At 40.2% G+C, this 19,734-nt stretch overlaps 1 protein-coding gene across 2 annotated transcripts in view; it reads left to right on the top strand.

The window, feature by feature from the left end:
• LOC113684906 (uncharacterized) overlaps window positions 1-19,017 on the top strand; it is a 36,222-nt gene extending 17,205 nt beyond the window's left edge. For both annotated transcript variants that reach the window (XM_089183787.1, XM_089183786.1), the window contains exons 21-55: window positions 187-229; window positions 305-398; window positions 1,234-1,338; window positions 2,319-2,356; window positions 2,509-2,587; window positions 2,897-2,964; window positions 3,839-3,896; window positions 3,997-4,059; window positions 4,211-4,317; window positions 4,584-4,683; window positions 5,174-5,271; window positions 5,371-5,484; window positions 6,382-6,495; window positions 6,702-6,795; window positions 7,162-7,236; window positions 8,016-8,068; window positions 8,187-8,271; window positions 8,857-8,991; window positions 9,396-9,542; window positions 10,135-10,233; window positions 10,888-11,003; window positions 11,427-11,565; window positions 12,007-12,060; window positions 12,505-12,585; window positions 12,678-12,730; window positions 13,297-13,431; window positions 13,753-13,828; window positions 14,635-14,695; window positions 15,287-15,378; window positions 15,486-15,533; window positions 16,493-16,615; window positions 16,975-17,052; window positions 17,210-17,258; window positions 17,705-17,803; window positions 18,488-19,017. In XM_089183787.1, the coding sequence (XP_089039913.1) occupies window positions 187-229; window positions 305-398; window positions 1,234-1,338; window positions 2,319-2,356; window positions 2,509-2,587; window positions 2,897-2,964; window positions 3,839-3,896; window positions 3,997-4,059; window positions 4,211-4,317; window positions 4,584-4,683; window positions 5,174-5,271; window positions 5,371-5,484; window positions 6,382-6,495; window positions 6,702-6,795; window positions 7,162-7,236; window positions 8,016-8,068; window positions 8,187-8,271; window positions 8,857-8,991; window positions 9,396-9,542; window positions 10,135-10,233; window positions 10,888-11,003; window positions 11,427-11,565; window positions 12,007-12,060; window positions 12,505-12,585; window positions 12,678-12,730; window positions 13,297-13,431; window positions 13,753-13,828; window positions 14,635-14,695; window positions 15,287-15,378; window positions 15,486-15,533; window positions 16,493-16,615; window positions 16,975-17,052; window positions 17,210-17,258; window positions 17,705-17,803; window positions 18,488-18,618 (3,104 nt within the window). In that variant the 3' untranslated portion in view covers window positions 18,619-19,017. The remainder of the gene's footprint in view (window positions 1-186; window positions 230-304; window positions 399-1,233; window positions 1,339-2,318; window positions 2,357-2,508; window positions 2,588-2,896; window positions 2,965-3,838; window positions 3,897-3,996; window positions 4,060-4,210; window positions 4,318-4,583; window positions 4,684-5,173; window positions 5,272-5,370; window positions 5,485-6,381; window positions 6,496-6,701; window positions 6,796-7,161; window positions 7,237-8,015; window positions 8,069-8,186; window positions 8,272-8,856; window positions 8,992-9,395; window positions 9,543-10,134; window positions 10,234-10,887; window positions 11,004-11,426; window positions 11,566-12,006; window positions 12,061-12,504; window positions 12,586-12,677; window positions 12,731-13,296; window positions 13,432-13,752; window positions 13,829-14,634; window positions 14,696-15,286; window positions 15,379-15,485; window positions 15,534-16,492; window positions 16,616-16,974; window positions 17,053-17,209; window positions 17,259-17,704; window positions 17,804-18,487) is intronic.
• The last annotated feature ends 717 nt before the right edge of the window (window positions 19,018-19,734 follow it).

The raw sequence follows: 19,734 nt of genomic DNA, 5'->3' as shown, positions 1-19,734 counted from the left end.
ATTTGCATTCGGCCGTTCGTCCGCGCTGAATTGTGACTGTATTACGTTAGTTATTTGCCGACCGCTGATTTAAGGGACTGTCGGCGAATCAACTGAAGTTCCCCTAGAAGGTTCGGTACATTATATATTCCTCGTTAACTGATAAATTCTCTTTTTAATTGTTTTTGTCTTTATTTTTTCCTCCAGTTGATCTGCAGAGTTTTGCATCTCCAAGACCACCAACTCCAAGGTAAGGCAAAAATACGCAGTAATTTTTTTACTATAATCCTGTGGATAAAACTGAGTTTGTTTTTTATTTTTGTAGCAAGTCCTCAGCGGTAGTTATTGACAATAATATATTGGACGATATACAAGTTATTGAGCCGGAGATTCAAAGCTCAGACCAAGAATTGTACCAGGTAAGTCAGTCCCAAGTTTTCTTCTTTGTTTGCCTACTACACCTAGACAGTTCACTTCTTTGGATCAGTGTCGCTACCTGAGCAACCGCGCACTTACCCCTCCCCTGAACCAAATATTAACCCTGACTTGTTATCAGTTGACTATTGTTAGGTCAGGGAAGGGATAGCTGTGCAGTTTCCCTCTTGGTGAGCAGAAGGCTAGAGGGTGTAATGTCTAGGTGAACATTGTAAAGTGGTTGCAACGTGGCAAAGACTAATTCGAGATTTTATTTTTTTAAACCCATTTGTTATTGTTGCTCAAGGATATATTGGTTGTTTGATTTTCTTATGGAATGCTCTACTTCTAAGCCAGCACGGTGTTTGCGTAAAATAAAAGGTGATGCGCAACATGAATCGCTAAACAGCTTTCTCACCTCATCCGTATTTCAACTGTATACCTCTGTAGCGTTTTCTTACAAACTGTTGTCGTGATACACTTCATACTGATCACACATACAAACTTAAAACTGTACGAAGCGGCATTTAGGTTTGGCGTTTATACGAATGTTAGCTTACGAGCAGTCCCTGCTTTTCTGCGAAGTCTATCGCACGAGTCAAACAAATCCCAGTTAAAAAATTCAGTAGGACCTTGCGCAATCCAACTCGGACCTCTTGGTAGCTCGAACAAGATCCGATTCCGTTTGACCCTATTTTTCAGTCATTTTCTATCAGCTAACTCCAACCATTTCTGTTTCCCTCCGGTTTAGTTGATTTTTATTAACACTGTATACTCTCGTGTTCATCTAGTTTCCTGCTCTTGATTCTAACCAAAGTACTTTATCCTTCGGTACCTCAGGCTCTTCAAGAGGAAGTCGACCGACTTACTGATTTGATAGACACAACTCAGGGAAAAGAATCTTTAGCCATTCATTTATGTCGACGAGGGGCTGTTTACCGAAAGGTATTACAAACCAGGCACTGGAGCATTGAAAAGCACAAGTGGGATCTATGATCTGTTTGGTTTTTATTTCCATTTTAACCGTTTAACTCCCAGATCAAATTTGTACTTCTCCTTACTGTCAACCATACAATTCTTATAATGTTAGTTCAGAGAATTTAATCTTGGATCAACCAATAATCCCCAAATTGATATTTTTCTGTATTCTCATCACTTATCTGGTTGATGTTGTATTGATATTGTAAGGAGAAATTCTGTCTTGGTCACTCATGGAAGTAAAAGGGTTAAAAAGACTAGTAAGTGTTCCTAAGATATTTCGGGCTGGTTTTGGTTTATACAGAATTGCCGTTAATAGGAAGGAAATCTGCTCAGTTGTTGTTTGCTGAAGGAGAACAGCAATGAGGAGGTTTTTAATAAATCAAAAGGTGACAATAATGGTTGAGGATGGAGAAGATAAAAGCGAATTGGAAATGATAAAATGTGTGGAAAAACGTATGCTCATTCTTTAAGCTAGGCAAGCCGTAAGGTAGCTAGCTACCTTTCACAGTCCTTAGAACTTCATGGTCCGCCATTTGTGCCCGCCAATCGGGTATGAAACTAGAGGCAACGTTGGCGTGGAACCTCTGACATTTACTCCAAAGATATGGTGTAGACTAGTAACGAAAGATAAACCAACGACAGGGTCACTTCTCTCCCGCTTTTTTGAAACCAGGTGCTTTCTTGACTTATTTAAGAAAAACCTTGTTGGATCATTGTTAGTTTCCCTGCCTGTGTAAGGTCATTTCCTGTGGATGTGGCCACAAGGATGTCCTGCATTTTCCTGCGCGCCACATCCTCAGCATCATGAATTTCTTTGGTGTAAACCCATTAAGTTTGTTGTTTTTTAGGTGACTATTTTCATATTTACAATAGATATTACTTTTACTAAAAATGGATACTCAGAAAGTGTTATTTCAGTTATCGAATTTTGTTTTTATCTACAGCTTGGACATCTAAAGAAAGCTTGGGATGACTTAAACAGGTGAAACAGCGAGAAATGATTATTCATTTTGTGTCATATTTAGTAACGTATTTTTTGCCCATTTCAAGCCAGTTTTACGGTTCAATCTGTTACTGGATTAACTGCGTAAAGTTGGAACTCGCCCCTACCAATTGTTTTTGCTTTAATTGCAGATCTATTGAACTGGAACCAAAACTGCTGGACGCGTATTGGCACAGACACCTGCTTTATCTTTTACAAGATAACAAAAAGGTACTGTCAATTGAAAGACAAGCAGTAAGCGTTTTATGTTGTTGTGCACATAATCCATCTTCGTTTGTCGGTCAACATCGTATGTCTCCAAAACCGCCAGATCAGTTATATTTAATAATTATATGTCCAAGCGTTCTTTATGCTTCTTTTGCTACGTATATCTGCATTTTCTCCGTAGAGCAGATACTGTCAATCGAGTTTTTTCTTGCATACAGGATCTCATTTGCTATTGGTGCTAAAACTATTCGCAACCAATTTTGTTGTATCTTGTTGTTGTTGTTGTATTGTTTATATCCTTGCGTATTATAGTCAGCTCTGGAGGACTTGTCTTTTATCATCAAGAACAGCAGCAGTCAAGCCCGAGCATTTCGATCCAGGTTCGTTTCAATAGAGATAGACATAGGCAAACAATAGGCATAGTAAAACCGAATAACAGTTGGATCGCTGATTAAGCTCCGCTATCGCAGTTACCTTCTGAAGCATTGAAGGAGACTTGACGGAAGACACTTTGTTGTAATTCTCTGCATTGTCCGTTACCGACGCAAAAAGAGAACCAAGAGTTCCGCTGATTATGGCTTACTATGATAGTAAAAACATCAAAACGCGAAGAATGAACGAAAAGGAACTAGGGTGGAAAAAGAGAGAAAAACAACATTCTGAATTCCAATTTAACCTGGAAACAGTGGACAAGAAGAGCAACCTCGCGGAACGTCAACTGTTGAATTATTATTATTACTACTATTACTATTATCAGTATCATAATAATTATTATTATTGCATTATTATTATTATTTTAACATTGACTATGAATGACTAACTCTTTCATTATTCACTAACCGCAACGCCAAGCTCTGTTTAAGGTGATTTTGACAGAGAAAGCGAGAAATTCAAAGAAATACGGTAGAAAGAGGTGTAGACATAAATCAGTGGGAGAGGCACTTGTAGATAAAGAACTTCCCAGTTTTGCATCTGATTGGTTGAGAAAGTAGTCCGAGTTTTCCATACCAATCAGAGAGTGAAGGGAAGGAATCATTCAACATGCAATTTTAAACTGAACCATTAAAAAGGTAGTGTCATCAGTGCCCAACAAGGGAAGGGGTTGGGGGCATACTTAACAGGGCAAGCCTTTTTCAAAAACGTGGAGAGGTGACTAAAGCTACCCCCTCCCCCAGCCCCTCCTCTGCGCGGTCCCTGATTATTTGTGGTTTTGACCGTTTAGCATGAACTGACCACTGTTTCTCTAACCTACAGAGCGGAACTATATCGGCAAGAAAACGATGCAACAATGGCCATTGTCAATTACTCCCAGGTAATACGGCAATGATGCCACGATATTTCTGTTATCACGTCCTTATTGATTTTAATTCTACGTGCGAATTGAATTTACTGAGTTTGGTGATTAATTGTAGGCGATCAGGTTGAATCCTGATGATGCCGAGACCTACTACCAGAGAGCAGCTATGTTTAAAATGGTGAGTATGCCGACTGCTTTTTCAAGGTTGAGTCATTCCCGGTTAGATCTTAGATTTCATCGAGATCTAAATAAAATGGCACTTTCAGTCAATCTGTTGGTTAATGTTTTGTTTGTTTTTTTTATTAGTTTGTCTCTTTTTTTTTTTTAAGCGTGGCGATTTGATTTTAGCTCTTGAGGATTATAAGATTGCAGCGAAGCTTTTGCCTTCGAAGACGGATGCCATGTTCGAGATAGGCCTGTTTCGTTTTCAAAACGAGTGAGTATCGAATTCAGATCGATCTTGTATCGTTTATCAATTGCCTTATTACGATCTTATTGGAAACACTAAAATAATGTAACGCAGCGGATATTTCCCGTTTGAACGGTGTCTATTGTTCTTGAGAAAGGTACTTTGATTTCGTAGTGCTTCTTTCTACCCACGAGAGCCACGAGGTATTTTAATGCCTCTTTACAGTCCACGGGAATTCAAAAGTATTAAAAGACTTTCCTGATTACTTTTGTCTTGATATTTGCTAAACACAGAAACTGGACTGCTGCCCTTAGAGATTTTACAGAGATTCTCCAGCAGGACCCAGAAGACTCGAAGGCTTATACTTACAGGGCAAGAGTGTATGCCAAGATGGTATGTGTAATGAATAGATTTTCCGTGCTTAGAGCCTAATTAGCCATTGCTGTCTTCGTAAAAGGAGCTTCCATAAAATGTCTTTCTTCCATGCGTCACCTGACTGTGTTTAACTGTTGAAATATCTGAGTTAATGCAAAAGTTCCCTAACTCCCTCTCCCTCAGCAATGTTACAGCTTCTTTGAGGAACTACACTTTTCCTCAATCTTTGCTTGATATTGAGTCAGTTTAATTCTGCCTTTCTATTGTTTCCCCGGAATACTTTCGGCATTCTTGTTCGGTAACACGCTCATCACAGCGGTCACCACAAAGGCATCATGCCCAAAGGTCTCTTTCCAGACTCTTTTGGTCCAAGAAAAAGCGTCTCTTTCGGAAAATTCGGAAATCACCAGCGTGGTTTCGGGGACCGATAATGTAACATTTAGGAAGAAGCTAGTTTCCTTACCATACAGCAGCTTCTCTTATGTGTAGAATCTCCGCTCTGTTGCAGGATGACTTCGAGGCTGCATTGAAAGACTTAGCCGCTGCTGTTCATTATGATCCTAACAATGCAGTGGCATTCTATCACAGAGGATGTTTGTTGAGAAAGTAAGAAATAAAAAAATTAGAAATAATAAGTTATTCTGTGTTGAAATTTCAAAAGAGGGGCCCTTCAAAAACTGTTCCAACTTTACTGTTTTATTCCAGAGTACATCCGAGGAGAGCTCTGCAGGATTTGAGTGTGTCTCTCCTTCTTGATAGCTCTGAAGATAATGTCAAAGCATTTCTGCATCGGGGAATTTTGTACACCGACTTGAAAAGGTAAGAGTAAGTCCTAGAGACAACTTGCGCACACATAAGGAGTTTATCCTGGGTTACTCACCATGAAGCAAGTGAAACTGGAGCAATCTTTCATTGAGTGTATAATGTACTCCTGGATTGCTTTCTTTTAGCTCCAGTAAACTTGCGCCACTCTTTCAACCAATCAGATGCAAAACTTAAATCAATCACGAACTGGTCACACGCGTTTTCGCGCGCTTTAGGGAGTTTGGTTGGTTTTACTTTAAAATTTCATTGGCTCTTAGAGATAATTTCCTTTCTTCTGATTGGCCGTTGTGATTACTTTGGTTTTGGTTTTACGACACAATCAAAATGCGCTCTAGTTGTGCTCTTCTTGAAAGGAAAATACTTCTTACATCACGAGTAAGATTCAAACTTGTAGGATCCTACAGGTCAAAATATATCTTTTGTGGGAGAACCTTAGGTTCGAGCCCTAGAAATGGTCACCGGGTTATATTCTCGGATCACTCTAGTCACTCTTTCAGTGCCTCTCTCCAAGTAGGAAATAGATGGTTCGAGTGGTATCTGGAGTTTCGCTGAATTGCAAGTTCGTCCGCTACAAATTCGCTCCCATTTCGAAGGGTTCTAAAGTCTTTCAACTCGTTTCCATATAGCAAATGGTGAACCTTTCCTAACGACTCGATCAACGTGTAAATTTGTTACTGTATCAACTAACGCGCTTAGGGCAAAGGTGCTACATTGCACATGTCTTTATGTAACTGGGAACCTGATCTAATGCGTTGTGGGGGATGAATTGTCATGGGCTTGCGGCTCAGTTATCCACTGGTCCATCTTTATCTTTCAAATTGCTCACGCTAAGGGCAAACTCTGGATTGACTTTTAATTACCTTTTATTTATTTTTTTTCATCATTTTTCAGATGGGAGGATGCTGTTCCTGATTTTGAGGCTGCTCTTCAACTGGATTCCAATTTAGCTAGTGCTCATGTCAACATCGGTTTGATTTACATCATCAAAAACAGCAATTACCACAAGTAAGCTCCTTTTTTTCTCTCTTTAAAAAGTGATGGCGTAAGCTAGATCCCTTTTTACCGCCACGTTAGCTATCTTGAGTAAATAGAGTCACCAACCTCGAACACCATATCATACTGTAATTGAAATGGCTGTCGCAATCGTAAAAGGGTTTATTTCAAATCAAAAAATTCCCTTTTGATAATTCCACTTTTGCTGTTTTCATTAGAGCCGTTCGTCGTTACACAGCAGCCATTCGAGTGGATCCGACATACATCAGAGCTTACATCTGCCGAGCCGAAGCTTATCACAAACTCCACATGGTGGGTTACAAGTCTCATGGAATTGAAATTTCTATTAGGTGTGATGGGCAGAAAAAAATTGTTTTAGGCGTGTTGTACCATGAGTAAATTTATTGGCACGCAAATTGGCCTTTCAGTTGGGGTTTTTTTCTGTTTGGTATTTTGTTTGTTTTGTTGGTATCAAGAGCGGGTTTTAGATTGAGTGTTGAGAAAATAATCTCATAGTGCCGATAAGAACAAAAGTAAAATTAACATCAAAAGCAGCCAATACAAAGTTTTGGTGAATACAGGCAAATACAGGCCAACCCTCATCAACGTGTAGAGACTATCAAGAGCCATTGTCAACTCAACCTTGATCTGGCTTCTTACTATCGTTATGTTTTCCAGACTCAAGATGCCATTCTGGATTATACAAGAGTCATTCACATGAGACCGGACGTATCAGACTACCACATGGCCAGGGTAAGTGAAAATATTAACATCCTCCTCATTTCAATTTAATAATTTAGGCGGTGAAGAGAAAAAAGTGTTGCTGAATTTTGCAAGAAGCGAAGTGACGTACTACGTGGTGGGAAATGAGGAGATGGGAACCGTATATTAGTATTTGGCTGAGTACACGACGTAACAAGTCAGTGGCGTTGCTAAGCGACATAATGTAATTTGACGATGTCGCACAACACAGCGGTTGAACTTAGAGCATCCGCCAGGAGATCAATTTTGCCAGTCACAAGCCAATTTCCTGCGCCAAATTTGAAAGGCAAAAAAACATCGTTATTACGCAAAATATGCAAATAAAATAAAAAAAGTTGACGGAAAACTGTAAAAGGGAGCATAAGGAAGGAAAAGGAAAACTCGAAACTTTTCGAACACAAAGATTATTAAATTACGGGATAATCTGTCGTTTTACCATATTTGTTGTGAACTTTATCAAAGCATTTATACGGTTTCAAATTACCACGACTCACTGGCTTGTGTAGTTGTTTATGACTCCTGTATGACATCTTGGCTCTGATAACCTGAAAGCACTTCACCAGGATACGACAACGTTTGCACATGCGTAGACGTTTAACCTCTACGATAGTGCCATGTACACGTGATAGTCTTTGGAGGTCTCAATAACGGTTTTGTATTGAGATCGAATTGCTAAAAGTGATACTCGATTGTGCTTAAACACCCATCTCTGTGTGAGGTGGAAGGGGTCCTCTTGAATGTATGAACTAAAGAAGGGTTTGTATTTTCAGGGAAAACTGTTATTGGAGCAAAACAAGTTAGAGCTTGCAAGTTTTCACGTCAGGTCTGTAGTCTTGTCTCTCTTTGATTCATGATTGTGTTGTCCAAGTAATGGCAAGTCTCCTTAACCTCTGAAGCCTTGCTTTGTATTGAGTTTCTCATGAAGTCTTTTACTACATTAGGCAAGCTGCAGACTTGAACCGAGGTCTGGGAGCATCGGCAACTCAACAAGCAGTAGTTCAAAGCTTCTTGAAAAATTTCGACCAGGTAATATAAACTTATCACAGCCAAGGAAATGTTCGTTGAGGTCGAAAAGGCCAGTAACCTTTCTTACCACCCATGACGTATCTGCTCTCCAACTAGCAACCTGTGTCTCTTTGATTCAAATTTCGCAAAGACTTTTGTGTCAATCGTCCCTTCGTTCCTTCGTCCCTTCGTCCCTTCGTCCCTTCGTCCCTTCGTCCCTTCGTCCCTTCGTCCCTTCGTCCCTTCGTCCCCTCATCTCTTTGTCCCTTCATACCTTCATGCTTTCGTACCCTTTGGCCATCGTTCCTTCGGCGCTTCGTCCCCTCGTCCTCACGTTCATTCGTGCCTTAGGCCCTTCGTCCCTGCGTTCTTGTGTCCCTTCGTGCCTTCGTGCCTTCGTGCCTTCGGCCCCTCCTTCCCTTCGTCCCTGCGTTTCTGTGTCCCTTCGTGCCTTCGTTCCACGTGTCTTCGTGCCCTCATTCCCTTCGTCTTTTCGTCTCATCTCTCTCTTGTTCCTTCGTCATTTCGTCCCTTTGTACTTTATATGCCTTCTTTCGAATTTCCCCGTTCACTTGTTTATCCTACTTATTATGACTTTTTTTCTAGGCCATTGAAGTTCTTGAACGAGCCACACGTGTGAAACCTGTAGCCCCATTGTTTATTCTGCTGGGTAAGACCAACATGAAGGCCAAGAGATTTGAGAACGCCATCAGGAGTTTTGAAAGAGCCATCGACATCATGGTGAGTTTCAACTAAGTCTTACCTTGTGGGCCACACTCTACTGCATCTATTGTAACAATACGGAAAGCTGAATAAATCTAGCCGTAAAATTAGCCTTTAGACTCCGTTATTCACCTTCTCGTGTGGAAAGGCCAGGGTTGTATTAGCATGTGTGACCACTGATCAATTGCTCCACTGGTATGACCCGTGTGGGACACATGGGTACTCCCCGAGAAATTGCGTGTGGGAGTTCTCTCTAGTGCTATTGATTAGCTTCTCTGTTTTGTGGGAAGGGAATGTTAGATATGTATTTTAATAGCTAGAATAAATGAATTTTTCTGGTTTGTTGTTGTTGTTGTTGTTGTTTGTTATTGTCAAGGATACATACGGGTTTTGATCTGATTTCACTCAATTTGTTTCATCAGACTCCATGGAATCCTCGAGTGGAAATGCCAATAGAAGCTGCATCTGTTCATTTCCTGATTGGCATGTGTCATTCAGAGCTTGGGAGGCCACTCGGTGCTCTTGACGCCTTTAATAATGCCATTCGAGTGAACCCAGATTTTGCAGAGGTATTTTAAGAACAAAGACAGATGTCATAAAGAGCCAATGAGGACTCAAATTTGAAAACAAACCAAGTTCTTGCAGCGTCGGAAAAAGAGGGACTGGATCACGAATGGCTGACTGGTTAAGATGGTTGTGCGAATTTCCGGGACTAATCAATTAAACGCAATCCTGGTTTACTCTTGACACTCGATGAGAGAAATTTTCAAATGAGAGTTGAAAGTAATCTGGGATTGCGTGGGTTTGCTTTGCTTTGCGCTGTGATTGGTCCAGAAAATTTGTGCCACCCTGTTAACCACTTAACCAATCGCGAGTTGTTCCCGCGCTCTAGACATTTTGCACGTTTTTACTTTGAGTTCTGATTGGCTCTTTAAGATATGTTCCCTTCTTTTGATTGGCCGGTGTGATAACTCTAGTTTTTCTAGTCTTGCCACACTCCATCGAAAATTTCTAAAATTTCTCTTCATTGGATAGTCTTTCTCACTCTAATCCCCTACTCGATTTACATTTCCAAGATGAGGCGGAAGGGAATTTTTTTGCGTGTAGTAGAAAAAAAATTATCCTGAATATTGAGCTAAAAGGTTTTCGTATCTTTGACAGGCTTTCTACCAGCGCGGACTGACAAAGATGAAGTTGAAGCACGCTAAAGGAATCCATGATTTTAACCGAGCATTGGCCATCAAGCCAACACTTTTCCAGGTCAGCGGTATTTGAATATTGTAGAAGTTCTTATTACTTCCACAGTCGTACCTAACGAACCTATGGATGTAGTCTTACATCCCAGTAACCCTGAAATATCCTTTTTTCAAAACATAATATTCACAGTCTGAGCAAAACGAAACCCACCTAAATTTACTGGAAAACTGTCTAAAATTGTTCCCCTTTCTGTTTTCACTAAGTTAGACCGATGCATGTGTACTCTTAGGAAAATAGACTTGTTTTAAGGTCATTTCTCTTTATATGTGCGCTTGTTACCATTCAGTATTCTTAAATGCATCTGAGGTCTTTTCTCGTGCACGGTTTCATCTGCCTACAGTCTAATAGGTTTTGTAGCGAAAAGATCCTTCCCATAAGCTCCGTACTCGTAGAAAATAGTAGTTTAGTACAATTAGCTCAAGGTGTCTTTAAAGACAAGGTTGAAGCTTATGGATGTGTCTTGCGTTTTTTATTGGGTCAGCGTACACTATTTTAGCTCCCCTTCCCATATCACGTGATTTCAGCTCAACCACGTGTCTGTTACTGCCTGCATAAGAAGGAGATGGGGGTGTAAGTAGTCCACTATTTTGTTTAGGAAGGGACTTTTACGCCTGATTTCATTTTGCGAGTTCCGTGTCGTATTTGATTGCTCCTTAGGCATTTTTGAGTCGGGCAGCTTACTATGGTCTGAAGGGACGCTACAGTAAAGGAATCATGAGCTGTAATGAAGCCATTAAACTACAACCTCGCAGTGTTAGGGCCTACCTCTACAGGTTTGTTGCTTACCAAAATACTTTTGTGAATTTTTATTGGCGGGTTTACTGCAATAAAAACTCTGTGTGTTGCGATATTTTAAAACACGAAAAAAAAGCTTTAATGTCAGAACTGCGACAATATGATATACAACACTGTATGATTTAATGAACGAATGGACTAACTTTCGAAAGAACAAACCATGAGCGGAGGACGAAAGCGCAAACGAGCTGGTGAACGAACGAAGAACAAACAAATAAGGGTATAAATCTATGAAGAAACGAAATAAGGAATTGTGAACGTACGAACGCACTACGAACAAGTAGACTAACTTATGAATGAAATACAAGTGGATGAAACATTTTAGACACGAAAGACAAACATATAACAAGCGCCAGGTTGAAGCTTATGAAAATAGAGATGTGCCTTACTGTAACCTGCAGGGGAGCGTTGAAATACAACATCAAAGCTTTCAGTCTGGCGGTAAAGGATCTCACAGAAGCTGTGGCAATCGACTGTAAATGTTCACTGGCTTACTTCAACCGTGCGGTTTGCTACCATGAAATGAGATTCTTTCAGAAGGTTGGTACAGCTTGGTGAACAACTGTTTAATTAGAATTCATACCTACGTCTACAATAACCTCTAGTTTTTTAGAAAAACAAATATGGTAACCTGTGAGTTAGGTTTTCGAATAAGGAAAGATGTTAGACGTTTTGCTTGATGCGTGGGGCAAACGAAAATTCTCCTCGACGTCCATGGTCAAAAATATCTATCCAAACAAAGGGCTCACGAGGAGCTAACGCGCAAACGTCAGCTTTGGAAACACCTAACGATAATCAATTTACATGATAAACTCTGTTGATAAAACCAAATTATCTTGTCATATATATATTCCAATGGTATAATCCAATGGTATGAGGTTCGATTCCTTTTGGGGTCTCAGATTTATTGCTTTGTCCCACACTCGAGAAAAACTAATAACACCTTTCTTACGCCCCAATTTTTTTATCGCTAATCCCTAGGCGCTGATGGATTATGGAACAGTAATTCTACTTGAAGATGCTCCTAATATTAAGGTGAGTCTGTGTTTAAACCTAAAAACTCTGGGAAGTTTTCCATGTGACATGTGGCGTGCTTTCGGGCTTTCAGAGTCAAGTAGAATAAAACTTATGGTGTTTCTAAAGCGTTTAACTTTTTTTTTATAAAGTTTAAAAAAATGGTAATTTAGCAGGAAACCCGTAATCAAGTAAGCTGTGCGTTCAAATAGTTTCAATTTTTTCTTTGCCTTAAATTTACTTCCGTTTACAAATATCGTGGACTCTTCCATCCAACCCCCTCCCCCTTCCATATTTTGTGTGGAGGAGGTTGTTTGTTATGTTTTTCTTGGATACTTTGGCCGAGATTGATTTCTTTGCGCATGCTCGACGTTTTACCGCCGTGTTATAGGGCTAACGGTCGGTTCCTTCCTCCTTTCTTTGGCTTAAGTTTTCTGTTGTCCTCGTTTTTCTGTTCCGATATAGGTTCTGCAGAATCGAGGATTGCTTTATTACGAAATAGATGACGTGGAAAATGCATTACAAGATTTCCTAGCTGCTGCCAAGGTACCTTAGAGACTTTCTTTTAGCGCCTCTGGTCATTCTCTTTGTTTCGTGTGCAAAAAAATAAAATATGTCATTTTTTGTCTTTCCCTAAGGTGTCGCCAGCCAACCCCCATATACGTCACACACTGGGTCTTTGTTATCACAAGTGGGTGGTGTTGGTCGTTCCTATGCGGAGTAGTTAGCAAAAAACAAAAAGAAAAGTAAAAGGAAAGAAAACGCTGGCTGTATCTTAGCTTGCGAGTTAGCCTTCATTATAAGTGTTTCTGCGCGTGCGTTTCTTTGTCCGCGGGAAAGTATGGGACCTGGAGCAGAGCGAGCCGACGAGAGACCTGCGAGGGGCGTAGCAGTGACATATTAATGCCAGCCCCCGGCTAAACTCTCCCCGACTCGTCTCAAATCTTCCCGCGGGCGAAAACTGCGCGTCCTGCAGCGCTTATAACGAGTGCACGCTATTTGTATCTTTACCTAGCTTACTATAGAGGTTATGACTACGCTTCCACCCCCAGTGAAATCCAAACAGGGTTATCGTTTTAATCTCTGTTTCGCTGCCGTGTGTAGCCAAAGTTTCTGTTAATCAGAAGCCTCGTTCAGTGACACTGCTTTGTTATTGTTTCAAAAGATTTTTAAACAATGTCCGTCGTTGGTTTCGTATGATATACACAGCAATGACTATACCTATCTTTACACTCCTCTGTTTAATGCTTTACCCAGGTTAAACCGCTTGGAGGAAGCTGTTTCGTCTTACAACGATGCTCTTCGTATCGATCCGTTCTTTGTTGAAGCATACAATGGGCGTGGAAATGCATTGATGGACTTTGGACACGAAGATGGAACTATTCTGGGAAGGCGAGTACTAAGATACTTTCTCTTATTTTTCCAACCATCTGCTAACATGTTCACTTAATTATTTACTTGTTTGTGTTCCTGCTTCCTCCCTCTAACCCTTATCTCCTGTCTTCCCATTTAACCACTCTCTTTCTACATTCTGTCTATAAGTCCGCCCCAGCCTTCTACCGGCCTTCACTTCTCGGCTTCCTCTCTAATCAAAAATGCAGAGGACTTATTGCAGAAGGGTTTGTCTCCCTAACTTATGAAGCAAACAAGGCAACAGGGAGTTTTCTACATAATGATTTACTATCGACCTGTTCATGTTACCTTTTATTTCAGACATGATTATTTAAAGGCTCTTCACGTGGACCCACTGTGTTTATCTGCACGAGTGAACTTGGGCTACAATTTGCAGGTAACTAATATAATGTGGCTGTCAAGGATTGAAGAATTGCTAGATTAATTGATTGCCAATTGCTTGCGTGCTTCCCTTCTTCACAAGCTGCCTCACTGACTGAACGACGAACTGACAGACTGTGGTACTGACTGTTTGTGTGACTTGCGGAAAGGCTGATTGACTAACTGGTTGACTGACTGCCTGTCATAAAAATAACGGCGATTATCATCATAGGGGTTTCTTCATGTGCGCGACTTTTTTATGCTTGAAGAGCGTGGATTTACTGACTGACTGACGAACGGACTGACTGACTTACTGACAGATTGACTGACTGACTGGCTGATTGACTGACTTACAGATTGATTGACTGTCTGAATGACCGGCTATCTGACTGACTGACTGACTGATGGACGAACAAACAGGCAGACGGACGAACGGGCGGACGGACTGACCGACTGACTTACAAACTGACTGACTTATTGACTGAGTGACTGACTGACTGGCTGGTTGGCTTACTGACTGACTGCCTGATGGACAGACGGACGGACCGACTGACTGATTGATTGACTGACTGACTGACTGACTGACTGACTGACTGACTGACTGACTGATAGATTATCTTTCTGTCTTGCTTATTATCAGTCTGTCTGTCTCTCTATGTGACCGACTGACTAACTCGCTGGCTATCCGAATGAGTCGGTGACCGAGAAACAGAGAAATAGATTGAAAAACTGTCTAAATGATTAATATATTAAACATTCGACTGTTCGTTCATGGATCATTTGGTAGATTATCTTAACTGATTCCTTTCGGTTCCTTATCAGGTTGAAGGAAAGTTTCAAGCGGCATGGAACCAGTTTTCCGCTGCAATATCCATTAATTCAGGTCGGTGAGATGCAAATAAATTGGTTTATAACACTGGACTGGTGGTGTTTGTGTTTTTTCATAACTTAAATGTTTGAAATGAAATGCTGTTCTGTCTCGATATTTTCTGTAAAGGCAACGTGGTCGAGTTGCTCAGGGTGCTAAGTTTGAAATTTTTGGGATCCCAGGCTCAGATCTTCCACTCTGTCACTCGACTGTATCTGTTTTTTGGTGGTCCTGATTTTGACTCCTTCGCTGCCCTCTTTTAATCCTCTAATCTCTGAGGGTGACTCCAATCTAATTTCCCCTACAGTTTTACTGCTGAATCACTCACTAAGGTCGTAAGAATAGAGGAAATGATCACCACAAACTAAAGAAACTCTTGACTGTTCAACAAATTCTCTAGGTCAGTGCCATAGGAAATGTATAGAGAACAGTAGGGAGAATATGCTTACTGAGGCTGTAAAGTCTAATATAACACCCATCTGTTCGAATTCTTAACCGTTTCTTTTCTCTCTGGCATGTTGGGTTATGTACTCACAGTGTCTCGAAAGTTACTAAATGTATCGTCTCTTAGTGTAATTTTTGTGTTTCTTTTTGTCTTCTTTTAAGCATGCCAGTCAGCTTTGGAAGGCCGCGCTGTTGTAAACTTACAGATGGGAAACACGTTTGGTGCCTTTGTTGATATGAATGACGCTATCAAGGTACACGAGTACTAACTATCTTGGATTGTGTATTGTTATTAGAGTAGGAGTTGTCATTTTTCTATTTAAAAGTTGTCGCTAACTAATTGCCCTTGTTGTTCGATCAGATTTCTAAGACTGCAGAGTTGTTGACGAATCGTGGAGTAGTGCAGCAGGTGAGTACCTCTTTATCTCCCAACTAGAGCTTAATCTACAATTAGTGGCTTAAGTGTTCGGTTACTTTCTTTCAACCTCTTTGTATTACTCTTCAACTATTCGCCTTTCTCTCCCCACCCAAAGGAATATCAAATGAGCTTCTCTGCATTTCCATGCGGTTTGATTCAACATTGTGTGGTAGGGAAGGGGGGCATTGTTAGATTTAAAAAAAAAAAAAAAAAAGAGCAATTTCGTAGGTCAAGGACTTCGTGATGGAAATGAAACATTTCATGCAGCGTCCCAAACAAAACATCTTTTGCTCAAGGCTGATGCAAATACTTTACGTTTTAGTGCCCAAAAGGCTGAGTGCATATGGAAAGGGGTCCAATTTTTTTATTTTTGCCATAAATGTTAATCTTAACTTCTTTAAGAACTCATTACACGACTCCGGGTTGCTTTGTAACCCGGGTTGAATCACCGCGATGGGTAACCCTTTTTAATGAAATATTTGTACAAGCGTTTACTTAAAAGAAGTTGTCAATCAGGGCCAGCTCACCTTGCTGAGTAACCCTAGTTAACAGCCGGGTTGATCCGGCTAGAAGGAGTAAAATTTCCTCATTTTTTTAATGTTAAAACTCACTGGGATTTCACTTTCACCTCAATAACCATTTTTGCTTCGTTTATCTGTATTGTTTTTGTTTTTACATCATGACCTTCTAGCATTCTGTCACACTGGACGTGTTTTTGTTACCTTATAGCTAATGTTATCAGGTTTTTCTTCGGTAAGAAGGATGACCCGAGTCAATCTCGAAGAGAACCACATTCTAATGCAGACTGACAAACCGTGTTCTTGTAACTTGTGTATCTTTAAGTTAGGATTCCTAGCGGTGTTTCGACCTGGGCTAGAATTCAACCCGTGCTCGTATGAAGAGGCCCTTAGAGGTGGTTTCTGAAAAATTTTCTCTCTCGTTTCTCACAGTTCATGGGAGACTTGGTAAATGCCATCCGCGATTACCAAGCGGCAGTAAAAACAGATCCATCGTACGCTCTCGCCTATTATAACGCCGCTAATGTCTACTTTAGACAGAGGCAATTCAAGCAGGCAAGTAAAATTTTTTATTAGTAGTAATTTTTCTTGTACTTTTACGTTACCACCATCTGTTGAGCCTAGACAGGGTCTCGTGTTTGAGTTTCACCTTACAGCCCCCTTCTTCGTGCGCAGCCATCGGCAGCCGCTCATGGAAAAAGTTACCGGAACTTCTGCTATAATCCTGTCAGGCTAAAGCTGTTAACATTCGTAGCCCTGGCGGACACGCTTGCGTTCTTGTGTGACGTCACCTGTTTCCATGGAAACTGACCTTGTGTTGTGCTTTTGTCCGTACATCATACTCCATGTTGTTCAGGCGAGTGAATGTTCGAACTAGACCCAATATTGACTAACAATTTTTTTTCTTTTAAAAGGCCCTGAACTACTACGACAAGGCTTTGTCTTGGTATTCTGAAGACGAATCTGCAGTTCTTAACAGAGCTATAACGAAGGTGCGTTATTTATGCACAGCGGTTGAACGTAAACGCGCAACTCCATTTTCTGTCATCACTGCTCATGTTTTATAAGTTTCAATTGTTTCTGTCATTACGTTACAATGCAATTAATTTTAAATAAATGTCATTCATTTTGGTATTTTTTTCTACACAGGTGATGATCGAAGACACCCGAGGAGCGATACAAGATTTCAACCGAGCAGGTATTCTGTGGGGAAATTTCTTTAGCCAAAGCCAGTTAGGTTTTTAATGCGCGGCACACGACAAATTGCGCTCTGGATCGAGTGCTACATGCCCTGGTTCAATCATCAGTGTCGTGTTCTTTTACAAAACATCAAGTGTTTTTAATCACAGTGTCTCTCTCTACTTAAGGGTGTAAGTGAATGCCGGTGAAATGTCAAAGAGACTTGACGCAATTCCTGGGGGTAATCATGCTTTTAAAGGGAGCTAGCAAAAAAACATTCAAAGTTAAAATAAACAAAAAAAAAATGTAGTTAGGTATTTTCGAGAGAGAATCACTCCTAAAGTAAAATGTCTTATGTAATTAATAACATCAATAAAAGTCCTTTCTATATTTTAAGTCTTCACCTAAGCCGTTCTCCCTCTTTCTGTTTTAAGCACTTATAATAATTCTTTTTTATATTTACAGTGGAGCTGAATCCGTACGCTGCTCATCTGTACTTCAATCGAGCAAACCTTTACGCTTCCCTAAGAAAATACAAGGAGTCTGAGGATGATTATACTAGAGGTAGGAACCCCCACCCACCCCTCCCAGGACGCTTACATTTGTCTACCCGTTGGGTCTGTTTTAGAGTATATTTAGTTGGGGAAACTCTTCAGCCGATAAAACAAGAAAGCAATTCGTGCTACATGAATGTCACGTTAAGGTAGTCCATTAATATGCTGGATGTACGATACCGTGACCTTATATGAATGACAGAGCATGCGCCAACGTTATAGGTTATTACAGGGATTACGAGGCCATTCCAAATCAGTGTTTTCGAAAAGCTTCATTTTCTGTCGTTGACTCAACCTACGCTGGTTATCCTTTTCGAATTTTTTTAATTCTACAAGCTTTGTCTACGAAAGCACCAGATTGTTGTGAAAGGAGCTTGAGTATTCAACCAAATATTTTGGTATGGCTACGCAATGAGTTTTTACCTTCGGCGCATTTCGATGGAATGTCGGAAAGCCAGCTAAAGAAACGATAATAGCCCTTGGTAAATATTACTAATAAACTGCTTTAGGCGCCGGAAAATGCGATCAACAAAGCCCCTGTTTATTTCAGTTTTGCATCTGATTGGTTGAGAAGGTAGTGCGAGTTTGTAAGGACCAATCAGATAGCGAGGTATCCCAGGTTACTTTCCACACTCGGTTGAAATTTTTATGCTTGCTTCCTCTACAATCTTCCGATTTTAATATTTTTCCTCAGCCTTAAGCCTTAAGCCCGGTGATGCTCTGGTGTATAAAAGACGAGCTGACGTTCTTGGCAAACAAGGGAAGAAAGGCGCGGCTATTGAGGACTACAAGAGAGCAATCGTGATTCAGACAACAAAACGATAGAAACACCATTCAATTTCGATCCTTTTTTGTCATTTGAATTTTTTTTTTCAAATTGGTTAACCGAGATAGGGGCTTGGATAAGAACCAATGTCTACCGTTGCCTGTAAGACTTCACATGCCGTCTGTTGAGCCTGTGAGCAGCCTCTATGGCCCCTAACTGGACACAGCTGTCTTTTACACCTTTGACAGCCGTTTATGGAAAAGGTTATAACAACCCCAGCTAGACAAAAACTGGTTTGCAGAATATATTTTTGCAGTATTTGTAAATTTTGTTGTACATTTTAAAGGTTTTCTTGTATAAATAAGCGTTCTTTGTGTGCATATTTTTAGAGGCAATCTTTGTCATTTGAGCAAAACCCAACTTTTATTTATTAAACGAGCACTGAATATTCTTACAGATATGCTGTGTGCGAATGTTTTTTTTTTCCAATGGTACTTCAGTGAAACTGTTCTTAATAAACTTTCTTCGATATTTGGTCTGTCCCTCAACTGTGGACTTCTAGAAGTGATTGAAATGTAATGTTTCCTCGCCGTATATTAATACATTATCCACTAAAACGATGATGTACGAATAAGCAAACCCTTTGCTAGAAAATATTGTTTCTACAGGCTTGTCGTCCCGTTCTAGTAATCTGAATCTTGTATTTAAGACCAGGCATTCTATTTGAATACTGCGTGCGAACATCAAGTTTGAGAGTGATTTTTCTTAATTTTTGAAGAATTAAAGGTAAGTTGATATTACCGTCTTTGTTGAAACTGTACATCAATTCTTTAGAATTCGTCTAAACTCGCTTGCTCAGTTCCAGGATGAATACTATGCTATTTCAGTTTGACACTTTTTTTTTAAACAAAAATAAGTCTGCATTTTGCTCCACGAGCTGTGTTTATGGAGAAGAGAGCGGAACATGACAGGATTAATGTTTACCACAGAGATTAATTAAAAAAGAAGGTCTTAGACAAATTTTACGGATTTCTGGTAAAGTTTTATCCATTTAGGTTGAAATTTAATTGAAATTATTATATCTTCTCGGTTTTATCAAGTTTTGCAGCAGTTTTCTAGATGTATTCATGTTTTATCGTCGAGTTTAGGTTTTGATATATTTCTAACCTTCATTT

The sequence above is a fragment of the Pocillopora damicornis genome, chromosome 10 (genome assembly GCF_964200805.1).
Source record: "Pocillopora damicornis chromosome 10, jaPocDami1.2, whole genome shotgun sequence".
Taxonomy (NCBI): Eukaryota; Metazoa; Cnidaria; class Anthozoa; order Scleractinia; family Pocilloporidae; genus Pocillopora; species Pocillopora damicornis.
The sequence above is the reverse complement of the archived record's forward strand: the minus strand, read 5'-3'. Positions and strand labels throughout refer to the sequence as shown.